Raw genomic sequence first — 13,072 nt, 5'->3', positions numbered from 1 at the left:
GCTTTGTGCCGTGGAAAAAGCAAGTGAACCAATAGACAGACTGCGGGCACGGGACGCAGAGGTCCTACGCCCGCTTATCAGAGACAAGAAGCCTCCCTGACAGCAAGCTCTCTAGCGAGAGGCTCTGAGACGAGACACTTGTGGTGTCTGGCATCTTGCGCGCTGGGACCAGTTCAGCCCTCTCGGAACAATGACCAAAGACGACAAGGCCTCCGTTTCGCGGTTCTCGGATGATCGTGGAGGACTCGGCACACAGCACGGGCTTCTGAGCTCGCCTGCGACACTGCCAGCGCTCGGTTCGCCCATCGGGGATTTGTGTCTAGGGCTAGACCTATCTGTTGCAAGGTACATCTCTTCCCAAGCCAAGACTGTACCGACGCCCTGCATGGCCGTGTTGACATCCCTCTCAGTGGTTGGTGGTTCCCACTCTCTGCAAAATCGGTGTCCAGATCGTGATTCCTGAGACTCAACCACAACAACCACTGGTGGTGAAGCGGTTGCGCGACCAATACTTAAGGCCCAACTCCCCTCCGCGACAAGACCAGATCTGAAAATCGTTACTCCACTCAGAACCATCCCACCTTGTGCGAGACTTCAGCAACCCTCATAGAGCAATTCCTGCCGCGCCACCATGAGATCTTACCTCTTCATATCGGCGCTCGTGGCTGCCGCCAGAGCCCAGGACCCGACCAGCTCGCCGGCACCTGATGACATTGCGTTCGAGAACTTCCCCGAGGCCACTCCCGCTTCCATTACGCCTGGTCAGACTGAGCAGGTCGTGCCTATCATCCCCATCGAGACGCGACTTTCGTCCGTGAGTGACGACATCTTCGCGCACCCATTCTCCATCCACGAGGATGAGGAGACGGAGGCCGAGACCGCCACGCCCACCGACTCCCAGTCCGTGCCCACCGACTCCCCATCGACATCCACGGAGTCTACGGAGTCCCCGGCCGAGGCTACAGACAGCCCGCTCCGGCGAGCCAACCCGGTGGCCTGTGCCGCCGAGCCCACCATCAGCAATGTCTACGGCATCAATGTGTCCACCTACAGCAAGTTCCTGGCCGATCCCAAGATCGCCGCAATTGCCAATGCTGCAAAAGCCCCGGCCGGCTACTTTGCCAACTTCAAGAACGCCCCTGGAGCCAACAGCGCCAGCGCTTACCTGGGCTACAGCGTTCTCGAGACTGGTTACGACGTTGAAGCCTGCGCGGCCAAGTGCAACGAGAAGGCTGGCTGCCTGGCCTTCAACGTCTTCTTCGAGCGTGATCCGGTCATCTCCCCAGGGAAGGGTTGCGAGAATCCAACTGCCTTTGCCAACATCAAGTGCTCGCTCTGGGGTGTTCCTCTGGACAACAGCACCGCCACCAACACTGGCCAGTGGCGCTCCAAGTTCCACGTCGCCATTGCCGGCTCCAACGCCTACACTACCTACCTCACCGGCGGTCCTGTCGACGGCTACCTGCCCCCCCTCAGCCTTGGTGGCGCTGCGCTCAACGCTCCCCTTCGCGACTGCGCCGGCACTTGGTCGTACCTGGGCTACAAGTTCTACCAGAACCAGCCATTCGACCCGCGCCTGTGCGCGACCGCCTGCGACGCCATCACCAAGTACAACCTCGCCCACCCGCCCCGCAAGGGCACGACCCCTCAGTGCGGCGCCTTCGGCACGTACCTGGTCACCAAGAAGACCCCCACGGGCGTCGGCAACAGCATGGGCCAGATCTGCGCCTTCTACACGCAAAAGTGGGAGGCCAAGTATGCGCTCAACGTGGGCCGCAAGGACCCCAACGGCAACAGGTTCACGTTCTCGTACAGCTACTTTTACGCGAACCCCAACCGGCAGCCGGTTTGCAGGAACCAGGCGAGGGACCTCATCCGAGGCGGTGCTTGGAGGGAGTAAGACTTCTCTACCGCTGGGGTTTGCAGGCAGGCAGTCATGTCGGCTAGGTTCTCGGATACATCCTTGGGATACGGAGTTTGGTGGAGCGGGACTAACTAGTGAGCGGGCGGGGAACTGGGGTAACGATTAGAGCTTTTATGCTTTCTTAAATTGTTGCACTAATGATGGGCGGCTATAGATGATGTATTTCTCAGGGCTTTTAGAAGTAATGTGGACTTTCCTTAATCACCGCTGTTGCTGCTGTTCTTTTCACCATGGTATGCTCTACGTTGCAACGAGCAACTAGCCCGTGGGCGGTATGTACCCTCTCAGTCCATCCTATGACTTATGTCGAGACGAAGCTGCCACCAAAAAGCTGCCTCATCACTTGCAGGGCAAGTTCCGGCTCTATTATTCAGCGGCGCTACTGTCAGCCCAGCTCCTCATCTCTCACAATCGGCATACTTGCTCCATTTTCAAAGCATCGACAGCAGTGGAGATGTACTTACGGAAATATGCCAAGTCATGCCCAGACTCGTATACCTTCATATACGACAGATTCTCGACAGTCTTGATGAGACCCTTCTCCACGCCATCTACAGTGTATGGAGCAAGCTCTTTCGCCGTGAACTCTGCCTGCCCAGGCCACACGATCGACTCGGCCTCGCGCTTGTTGGAGATCCAGTTGCAGGTCCAGTCTGCGTCGCCCGTGTAGATGATGACCTTGACACCGGCGTCAAGCAGGCCCGGGATGTACGTCGAAGACCGACGCGAAACTATTGTACCCCATGGTTAGCATGTGATTCCCACCTTTCCTTTTTCATAGTCTCGAAGCATAGCCGAAGGAGGGACGCCGGGGGAGCAATGAAAACGAGGAGAGCGTACAGTCTCCCGACCCCGTGACGTTGAGAAGCACATCAATCGCCCTAAGCGTGTAGTTCTTGCGCGCGCCGATCGCGCGCTGCACGTCCTCGCGGTACAGGTACGCGGCGTACGTCTCGGGCGGGAAGATGCCGTCTACGGCCTGCCGGATGTCGTTCCTGCTGAACGGCTCCACCGCGTTGGCCGTGGTGACTTTGGTGCTGATGGCCTGGCACGGGTTCATTGCGCCGGCGCAGTCGGCTACGAAGCCGGTGGCGTAGCACGCGTCGAGCCGCGGCTTGCACTCCGTGTCGTAGTAGGCGGTCAGCTCGGAGACGAGGGAGGCGTTGGCGAGCGGCCGGTAGCGGTTGACGGCGCTGTAGTCGATCCAGGAGCGGTACCAGATTGCTGGGTCGAAGATGCCGTCGTTGAGCCCGAGGGCTACTAAGTTGATTGGCGTTGCGGCGGCGGTCGAGAGGGCGCCTTGAGTGATGGCGGCGTTCTGGGTGAGGATGTAGTCGGCGAACACTGGGGCATAGCGGCCACCATAGGACTTTGATCTTTAATGTCAGCGTGATTTCTGTCGTTGTCGCGGCCTTTGACTCGGGGATTGACTGACCTGGGCAAATATTCCAAATTCCCGCCCCGTGAACTCGGAAAAGGTGGCATAAAACACCTGTAAAAACTCCCACACATAGACGGCTGCGGTCTCGGTCGAGTTGCAGCACCCTGAGCCATAAGAGAAACCCGTGCCGATGGGCTGGTCAATGTAGATTATGTTGGCGAACTCGTTGTAGCTGTGCGGGTTGAGCGAGGGCTCTTGATCGCCGTTGTAGAATTGGCACGGCCCGTGGCTCTTGAACAGCCCCTGCATCGACGAGGCGCCCGGGCCGCCGTTGAACCACGCCACGAGGGGCGCTTGGTCGGCGTTGTGGCGGGCTTCGAAGAACCTATCCTGGAACGTCAGCGAGGCAGATTCATGTCGATGACCTTGGCTTGCTTGACGACGCCCCTCGATTTGGCTCTGTATGTCACCACGCCGTAACACCGGGATTGAGGATATAAAGTCCCTTGAGTACGCACCAGAAGAACATGTTCATATTCTCCCCCACAGACAAATACCCAGAGTACGAATTTACTCCAGGCGTCGTCTCGCATATGCCCGAGTTGTGCACGAACTCGAGCTTCGCCCCTCGCGCCTCGTTCTCGACGACATGATATGTCACCTGGTCCCTCTCGGTCACGTAGCGCTTGTAGAGCGGTGTTGCCGCGGCTCGGACTGTCTGTAGCAACATGACTGTTGCAAGGCAGCCTGCCGCCGCACGAGCGAGCAGTGAGGATGTGCGCATGGTGACGGCGCAGAAGCAGAGCGGTGACCGGAATGGATCGCGGCGAATTAGGTGAAGAACAGCGGGAGGAGGAAGAAGAAAGGAAAAGGTAGCAAGCCTGCTCGAATGTTACCAGCGCCCCCTACAGAAGAATTCTTGCACAAGTTGCTGACATCGCCAGGGCCCTTGTCGATGCTTATCGCTCATACGCTTTCTTCACCGCGCCCGTCAGCACAAAGGACCCTGTGGACATGCTATGCGTCGCCAAGAGCCAGGGTTCCCCGCCTGGGCTGGACCGAATAGGCAAGAGAGATGGCCCAGCCTACCGCTATCAGGTAGTGCATGACACGAGCATGACTTGCTCGTCTTCCAGGCCCACGAACTGGTCAACGTCAGGCAAATGGACCACTGCATCGGAAATGACCTGATACGATAGGCTAGGGAATCGGCAGCTCCATTCGGCCATGTTTCTTGTGCTCCGAGATTGATGCGATGGGCATTGAAATGTCTCTTGACTCTGGATACGAGTCGTCTCAAGAGACGCGCCGGGCTCAAGCTTCAGTGGTCACAATGCGGCATTCCCACCACAATGCAAGGTCCAACAAGTTCCACGCATGGGCAACTGCACATCAAATATTCACATTGGCTCAAGTGAGTTTGTTCAGGATCAACATAAATATATATTAAGAATTATAGAATTAACGGCTCGAGAGGAGATATTGCCCCTCCGTACTCTGCCAAGTGTCAGACCTTTTTATCCATTTTACCTGGTCCGGCACCACATGAAAAAATGCAGACGCTGCTGTGTTCGTCGTCATGATGCTCGCCCTCGTTTCCATTCCCTGATTACACGGGCACCCTGAAATCTCATTATTGTCGCCCGACGAGGGAGTTTGCTTTTGGCACGTCTAGCTTAGACGAGACGGCCACCAAAGAGGCCCTTGACGACACCGGAAACGGTGCCGAGGAGGCCGCCGAGGAAACCGCCGCCGGAAAGCTTGCCGGCGGAGAAGCCATTGCAGACCTTGAGGAAGCCGCCGCCGCCGAGGAGACCAGAGATCTTGACGGAGACGCCGGCCGAGATCTTGAGCAGGCCCAGAGCCTTGGTTGTGAAGCCCAGGTCGGCAAAGATGTTGCCGCACAGGGTGTAGACGTCAACCTTGGCGGAGAACCAGGCCTGGATGAAGCCGGTGAACTTGGCGGCGAACTGGGCGTCGAGGAAGAGGCCGGCGCAGGTCTTGATGAAGGCACCGCCGCCAAAGTAGCCGGAGCAGGCAGAGTGGAAGGAGCCGGCGCCGAAGAAGTTGACGAGGATGGACGCGCAGCTGCCGGAGCCGAGGAAGGCAGAGAACTTGCCCTTGAAGGCAACGCCCAGGATGGCCTCAAGCTGGGCAGCGAAGCCAACCTTGAGGTCGAAGAGCGCCTTAATCTTGGCAGAGAGATCGACAGAGAGGCCAAGGACGCCGCAGACGTGGCCGACAAAGTTGCCGTCAGCGAGCAGAGCGCCGAGGTTGGCACCGAAACCGGCCTTGAGGACGAGGAGAGCGCGCAGCTTAGCGATGATGGTGGCGTCGTTGAGCAGGAGACCCAAGTTGACACCGACAGAGCCCTGGCCGAAGACGGCGACGAGCAGCTTGATGAAGTTCTTGTTGCCGAGCCAGGCAGAGAACTTGACGCCAAAGTCAAAGTTGGCAGAGAACTGAGCAGTGAAGCGCGTGAGGAAGCTACCGCTGGAGAGGTAGGCGGTGAGCTGCTTCATGAACTTGGCATTGGCGAGGAGGATACCGATCTGGGCGTTGATGTTGGCATTAACAGCAGCACCGGCACAGGTGTTCAGGAAGGCATCAGAAGAGAGGAGCAGGTCGAGCTTGGCGAGGAAGTCGGCCTTGCCGCAGAGGGAGTCGACCTTGAGGAGGAAGTCGACATCGACAGAGGCCTCGAGGATCCACTTGGCGAGATCCTTGTTGCCGAGGAGCGCAGTCAGAGCAAGATCGATGTTGACACCGGCGTAGAGCTGGTCGACAATGCCGCCAATGGGGTTGGAGGCCGAGCACTTGCGGCAAGAACCCTGGGGGTAGCTGCCACCGTTGCCGCCAAGGACAGGCGAGTCCTTGCCGCCAGTGGTTGGCGTAGTCGGGTATCCGCCGTTACCACCGGAAGGAGGGTTGGTAGCAGGAGGAGGGTTGGTCTTAGGCGGACCAGGGACTGGCGAGTTGCCACCACCGTTTGAAGGATAACCACCATTGCCACCAGATGGGGGGTTGGTAGCAGGAGGGTTGGTCTTAGGCGGGCCAGGAACCGGCGAGTTGCCACCACCGTTTGTGGGATATCCGCCATTGCCACCGGATGGAGGGTTGGTCTTGGGAGGGTTGGTCTTGGGGGGAGAGACGTTTCCACCGTTCGAGGGGTAACCACCGTGGTTGCCGGAAGGAGGGTTTCCCTTGGGCGGGTTGCCTCCCTGGTGGCCGCCGTTACCGCCACCTTGGGAAGGGTATCCGCCTTGGTTGCCGCCCTGGTGGCCACCGTTGCCTCCCTGGTTGCCGCCATTGCTGGGGTATCCGCCGTTGCTAGGATATCCGCCATTGCCGCTGCCGCCGGAGGAAGAGCCGCCGGTAGAAGGGTAGCCGCCGCTGGTCGCGTAGGAGCCGGGCCAGAAGGTGCGAGCCGCGATTCTCATGACGTCGTACTTGGCGGCCTTGTTCTTCTCCATGTCGGTAGTGGGGACCGCGATGGCCGAGGCCACGGCGGCGAGTGCCGTCACTGATGTGAGGAGTCTCATTGTGATGTTGTGTGTGAGGTTGTGGTTGAGTGAGTGTGATGTGCGAGAAGGTCGAGTCTAGGCCAGCTATGGCTTGGTTCTTCTCGTCGGTGTAAGTCAACGAGTGAGTGTGAGTGAGCACTGCTCTATTAGGTAGGAAAGAGTGTCTTGAGAGACTAATGAGGGAAACTGTGAAAACAGGACGGAGTGATCTGGACAAGAGAGGGAAGTAGAAGCATCCGAGGGATCGGCGGTCGTGGACTTATATGCTGGAAGAGGGAGTAGACGGCCCAGACTCGTGATTCTGGACACACCCGGCCGAGCCTGTCCGTGTGTATGTGTGGATATCATCTCTTGCGGCTACTTGAGATACTCGCCTGCTCCGCCCGCGTGCTAGCTGGACTACACCACCTGACGTGTGTCAGTCGAGAACCTCTTGGCCGGTGGCGGCGGGTATCGGGCCAAATCGCCCGAGCATCGTCGGCGTTCTTCCACCTGAGCGCTAAGATCTAGGCGTCGCCAGGTAGCGTGACGCCCGGACTGGGGTGGCGCGAGGGAGACAAGTCGAGTGTCCTGGGGGCACGCAAAGGCGCTGTAGTAATCTGGCTGCTGAATGATGAAGTCGTTGCATGCGAGCGGCAGCTTGAGGGTGGATGACGGCAAGCCGCGGCCATGCCTGCTAGTAGAGGTCCAGGGGCACCGCTAGTCCATTGTGGCGTCCCCGTCGTGGAAATTGATCGCTGGTGGAGTACCGTCCGAGCATTCACGACACCCGCGCAGTCTCTGCGGCACGGCTTTGGACGCGTCTGGATGCCGATGCTGAGCGACGATCACGCCAGCGTCGTCAAAGAAGATCTGACACCTTTGGGGGATCTGCGGACTGTGGATGGTCTCGATTCAACAAGGCCCGGCCGAGACGTGAAGTGCCATTTGGGCTTGGTCTAGGTGCCACGAGACCCTGGGCCTCATCGCGGCAATCGCCCTATGCACGTCTATCGTCTAGTATGCTTGATGCAGTCCTTGCTCGTGATCATTGGCTCGGAAGTTGGGCCGCGTCGGAACATGCGGGAGGTCGCCGCTGAGCAGGGCCAAGCATCAGTCATGGTCGTGCCGAGGCCCTGCCTGCCTCCAGCCGGGTAGCCATCCCGTCTCGACGATCTCACGCACAACGACTTGCACAATTTCTCCTTGACAAAGGGCATGAATTGCCGACCTGATGCTTGGCAAAATGGCAACCCACGCGTCTGTCGAGCTGCCCGCAGGTGGGTGGCGAGCTGAAACATAGAGAGCTCACAGACGGCTCTCGCCTTCTTGAAACGAGCGGTGCAATCCACAGGCCGCCAGGCTGTCTTCCGGCCCGCGTCGGTCCAGAAAGATCAGGTGTGTGTTCCTGGCTAGTCACCTCGTGATGCTGGAATTGGCTAGCGGTGCAGCACTCGAACCATTATGACAGCAAAAGGGGAGCTTGGGGCCGAGCAGCCGCGCTAGGGCAAATTGCAGGGCGGCCGAGCTGGTGCTGAGCTAGCGTTGTTGACATGGCCCACCCGCAAGGGGCCGTGCCTGGACTGACAGCATGCCCTCCGGGACAGCAGCTGCAGGTCTGTCTGGCACCGTAAGATTGTTGTTGTAGCTGGCAGACGCAAGCACAAAGCTTAAGCGACGTTGATCTCCCGTGGCGGACTTGGCCGAGCGAAATAGCAGATTGCACATATTGAAGCCTCTGTCTCTCTTGCAAGATTCTCGCACCAACTCGTAGATATGAGGACGGTCTTGCTAGTAGACCACATCTCGCACACTTAACCCCTCCTCATGCCATCGGAAAATAAATAAATCGTTATACCTGACCTGACCCCTCCCACCTTCGCCTGATCAGCTCACAACCAGGGGCCAACCCTGCACGTCCTCGCAGCACCTCTGAGCATCTCCCAGTTGTGCAGCAGCTGATCTCCCGTGCTTCTCCACCCCGCACTTCGTGGCGTGCGGGCACCCCTAGCCTAGGGTCCGATCCAGCAAGCCACCTTCAGCTGTGGTTCATCGAGGTAATATCCGGTAGCTTGCGCGCCAATGCCCGATTGAGGATGGCAGCCGCGTGCCTGCAGCTGACTATTTGACTCTTTGGGGGCCGGCCGGGAGTCGGTCAGTTGGCCAAGGTAGCACTGAGAGACTTGGAAATAGACCAGCCGCCCCCAGCTTATGACTCGATGGGCCAGGTCGTGATGGCTCTGCTGGACTCGTGGAGATGTCATTTCCACACGGCGTTTGCCGCAGTGATGTGCCCGCATGGCGGGGGCGGGATGCGGCCATATTTAGCAGCAACTAACACGTTCCTCCTCGCTGTTCAATTACTCGAGTCGAGTAATCACCGGCTCGAAGGACGGTGCTCTTACTACCAGCCGGCTCGATGACAAAGCAAGACGAGCGCCTTCCGCCTCTGTATACGTGAGGTCCGCCTCGCTCAAGGGTCCCTCAAGCTAAGGCGGGCTTTTTCGCTTCTTGTGGCACTCGGCAAACCTGAAACCATGGTTCGGACGAAGGAAAAAAAAAAACCACCACAAGAACGCCGCGTGCACAGACTTGTTATGGGTTTGTCTGTCGACTTTTGCCCCCTTCCTGCCGCGCGCGGGAAACAATCCATGTCCTTGCTGCTGATCTGCTGCCACACCGTTCTTCCTCTGCCCTGCGCTTGTCCGCCCTGCTGTGCCTCCCTGTTAGCTTGTATACCCCTCGAGCACCGGCTCCGCTTGCCCAGTGAAGGACAGGCATCTACTAGACCACGGTCATGCTGCCGTCTGATTTTGTCCAAGTGAGGCTGGGCCGGGCTTCCGGGTTGCTCGCTACGGTGTATTAGCGGGCCGGCGTTCACACCGCACGACCTGGGCAAGGCCGTCCGCTCACCACGATCTACCGGAGAATGTCACCTGATCGGAGCCGGGAGGCTCTTGCCTCGGATACCTCGCACCTGGCAGGGGTACCCGGATCCGAGGCCTTCAGCCTTTGTGGATAGATAAAGCTCGATACGGGCGAGTCAGTAGGCGGAGACGCTGGACGCTCAGCTGGAAACTCATGTCTCTCGATGCTCGTGCAGGAGGTACACCATGCTTAATGTTCGCGGGCGCGGCAACACCATCCGAACACATTCACTTTGCCTCAAGTGGCATGTGAAGCATCATGTAACACATCACAAATTCATTTGGACACAACATTTCTTCAAGGCGTGGATAATGGCCCGAGCCAAGCTCGACTTCGGCATGGAGTAACGGTCAAACACCGGTGTCTCTCGGTCCCAAACCTTCCGCGGCAGTCCACCATCAAGATAGCACCAGGACCCAAACCCAACCTCTTCTTCAACGACACGACAATCCCTCCGCAACAGCGCTGCAACGCCAAGTGCCGCCACACCTAGACACGCCAGTCCCCGTTGAACAGCGGCTCGACCCTGACGCCGACGCCAAACTCGGCAAACTTGCTGCACGCCCCCTCTGGCGCCTTGCCCAGCGGCGCACCACTGCACTCCAGGTCCCCGAACACGGTGAACTCCCACGCGCCGCTCACCGCGGCGCCCGGCTGCAGGCTCTGGAACGTCGTGTACACCTCCCAGGGGAAGTACCAGCGGTTCTTGAAGCAGTCGACGGCGTAGTTGAGCGAGAGGCCGCCGCCGTTGGCGCAGTCCCCCGGCTGAGCGAGGGGGAGGTCGTCGTTGCATTCGTAGTAGTCCTCGGGGGAGGTGCAGTTTGTCGCGGCGTAACGCAGATCGTAGGAGAAGGAGGCCGGGACGGGGACTGTGCTGGCACGAGAGGGGGTGCGGGCGGGGCCGGTGAGGTTGGAGAGGAGGAAGCCGTTGTAGTTGGCGATGTGTTCCTCTTGTTGATGATCGAGGTATAAGTGTCAGTGGAGGTAGCTGCTGCTGCTGCATGCCGTGCAGTGGGGCCAGAGCGAGATACGGTGCCTACCGAGATTGATACTTGTCCACTTGTACTGGCCAAAGTTGGGACGGCAGCTGCAGGTGTATGTGGTGCCGGCAAACGTGCAATCGCGGCAGTAGGTGGCATAGCCGCCACTATAAGCTGTTCGTCAGCAGGATTCATGACCTCAGAGATTCCGTCGTGTTTGTCCTTCCGGCCATGTGGGCGTGCTGTGACGAGACATACTTCGCTTGCCACTGCATGAGCAAGCTGTGGTCAGCATGTATCAACAGCGCCAAGCTGCCGAAGGAAATCGAATACCTGTAGATTGCCGTCATTGTTGGTCAGCTTGTTTCCAATGAACACGGCGCTGTTTATGCGTGTCGAGGCATCCTTGCCCGTGAGGCAGTCGGCCACCAGCCATTTCTCGCGGAAGTCAATATTGGTGCAGTCGCTGAGGATTCCAGCCGCTGCAACGGTGGCCAAGGCGGCGATCACGGCAAGTTGGCGGACCATGATGTCTCTTCTTTGTTCCAGCAATAACAACCAAGCTCCTGATCTTTTGGAGCACTAGAGGGTTTGCGACGGTGTGCAGATCGTTTCTCCCTGTAGGCTTACCCTTGTAGACTTTTTGCAGTATTTATATTTAATGATCAATTCGAAAGTGGTATACGGTACCACGCGGAGATGTCTTGCAGGGTTCCCGGCAACCTAATACCCGCAGAGGATCTACCCCATCCTCATTCCTTCGTCCCCGAGCCCCAGCCTCATTGATGTGTGCCTCGCGGCGTGTCCTGGCGCAATCCTGATTTGGCAACATGTCCAATTCTGGTATCTGCGTGACCAGTGATGAGCTTTATGGTGTACTTCGCGCTCATCCCATTCGTGAATATGCGAATCAGCCACCGTGCCGTTGGCGCGCATTTCTCCCGAGTGTTTGCGGGGTTCGTCTCGTTCGAGCCCATTTCGGCATGCCTGAGAGGCAGGCAATAGTAGAAGCCTGGGTGCTTGGCGCAAATGATGTGGCTGCAGGCGTGGTGTGTAGAACCAATCTCGAAGGCTTGTCGTTGTCGATGAGGCCTCTAAGCCATTGAACCCCCGGCCGTGCTACAGCTGACCTGTCAATTTCGGACAATTGCGCACGGTAGATGCCCCTTTGGGGTTCCGGAGCAACGCATCCGTCGAAACTTTTGTCAGCATTGAGGGGAGATTAGGCTATCGCGCCTGCGCCACGTTGACGGCCGGCAGGCTGCTTTGGGATGATCGAGATTGGGTATGTTCAAGGGTGTAATTTCTAGCATTCAGAACCTCTATTCATGAGGAAGGTCTCGGTCCCAAGAAAGATCTGGGTGAGATAATGGGCCCGGATGATCCACTTGCATTTATTGTCAAGCTGCGAGACGCAAGAAAGCTATCGAAGATGGCCAGTTGGCTCAATTTGATCCTGGAGAGAACAATGAACCGCCCTCCGAGTACAAGTTGTTCGATGTCGGGTAAGCTCACATTGCTGAGCTGCTGCCCGCCTCGAAGCCTTGCCAGCGAAAACCTTGATTTTTGCAGGCTCTTCAAATTAGGCGCGAACGCACAGAAAACACGTTATCGTTCCATTTGTCACGTAGCACAACAAAGCAAGGACTTAGTGGCCCTACAGAAAAGATCCACACACAAACCACTGTCGTATTCATAAATCAAACGCTACAATGATTCGGTTGTGCCATTGACAATCATCCAGGTGACAGACCCAAGCCCTTCTGTCAGTCGTCCACAGAGGCTGATTTGGCTGCTACTCTCAAAGTCCCCCAGACGTTGGAGTTGTTGCATCAGCATGTCATCCGCCAATATAAACGTGTGCCCTTGCGGCCATTTCCTTCAAGATCAAAACCAGGCGCATCTGCGCTTATCCCCGCCCCAACTCGGAGGTGCCGCTGCTCCCACAGCGATCTAGCTCTCACGCTTGTCAACAACAGTAAACGCCTTCTCCATCTCACAAGTCCCGCCCGTCTCCCAGGCGCTCTTGATTCTGCTGACAAACACCTTCATGGTGTATTCGCCCGTCGTGGAGAAACTGATGTTCTCGAAATTGACGAGGGTGTCGTCGACGCGTGGGCGGTCAAGCAAGAGGACTTGGTTGCCCTCCAGCAGGAACTGGATGGTGATGAACTTGCTCACTATCTTCGTGGTGTCGACAATGACGTTGAAGGATTGATCCTGCTGGACCTCGTCGTAGGGCAGCTCTACAAATGTGATGGAGAGGTTCGGGAAATGGTCCCCTTCTCGTCTAGGCTGGCGTGGCATGGTGGACGAGGTGGCAGGAGTTTGAAGCTGTGGCTGGGTCGGGCTCTCA

General features: G+C 57.9%; 4 protein-coding genes across 4 annotated transcripts; 1 reads left to right on the top strand and 3 right to left on the bottom strand.

Annotated features, from left to right (window-relative positions):
- Window positions 1-1,045: 1,045 nt before the first annotated feature.
- Window positions 1,046-1,825, top strand: B0I36DRAFT_217611 (uncharacterized protein; the record flags this gene model as incomplete). The annotated part of the gene is made up of 1 exon (XM_046148989.1): window positions 1,046-1,825. A coding segment is annotated over one exon (780 nt), but the record flags the coding sequence as incomplete, so codon positions are not given.
- Window positions 1,826-2,016: 191 nt separating this feature from the next.
- Window positions 2,017-4,164, bottom strand: B0I36DRAFT_335169 (putative carboxypeptidase S1). Its single transcript, XM_046155431.1, has 5 exons — window positions 3,824-4,164; window positions 3,360-3,690; window positions 2,765-3,293; window positions 2,389-2,655; window positions 2,017-2,287 (listed from the first exon to the last, which is right to left on the bottom strand). The coding sequence occupies exons 1-5, from the start codon at window positions 4,087-4,089 to the stop codon at window positions 2,226-2,228; spliced, it is 1,455 nt and encodes a 484-aa protein (XP_046006282.1). The 5' UTR covers window positions 4,090-4,164; the 3' UTR covers window positions 2,017-2,225.
- Window positions 4,165-4,981: 817 nt separating this feature from the next.
- Window positions 4,982-6,121, bottom strand: B0I36DRAFT_253214 (uncharacterized protein; the record flags this gene model as incomplete). Its single annotated transcript, XM_046150740.1, has 1 exon — window positions 4,982-6,121. A coding segment is annotated over one exon (1,140 nt), but the record flags the coding sequence as incomplete, so codon positions are not given.
- Window positions 6,122-9,886: 3,765 nt separating this feature from the next.
- Window positions 9,887-11,244, bottom strand: B0I36DRAFT_435424 (Cyanovirin-N; the record flags this gene model as incomplete). Its single annotated transcript, XM_046162762.1, has 4 exons — window positions 9,887-10,686; window positions 10,777-10,883; window positions 10,975-10,985; window positions 11,050-11,244. The coding sequence occupies 4 exons, from the start codon at window positions 11,242-11,244 to the stop codon at window positions 10,226-10,228; spliced, it is 774 nt and encodes a 257-aa protein (XP_046006280.1). The 3' UTR covers window positions 9,887-10,225.
- Window positions 11,245-13,072: the final 1,828 nt, after the last annotated feature.

The sequence above is a fragment of the Microdochium trichocladiopsis genome (assembly GCF_020744255.1).
Source record: "Microdochium trichocladiopsis strain MPI-CAGE-CH-0230 chromosome Unknown B0I36scaffold_11, whole genome shotgun sequence".
NCBI classification, from domain to species: domain Eukaryota; kingdom Fungi; phylum Ascomycota; class Sordariomycetes; order Xylariales; family Microdochiaceae; genus Microdochium; species Microdochium trichocladiopsis.
This window is presented reverse-complemented; position numbering and strand designations above follow the sequence as displayed.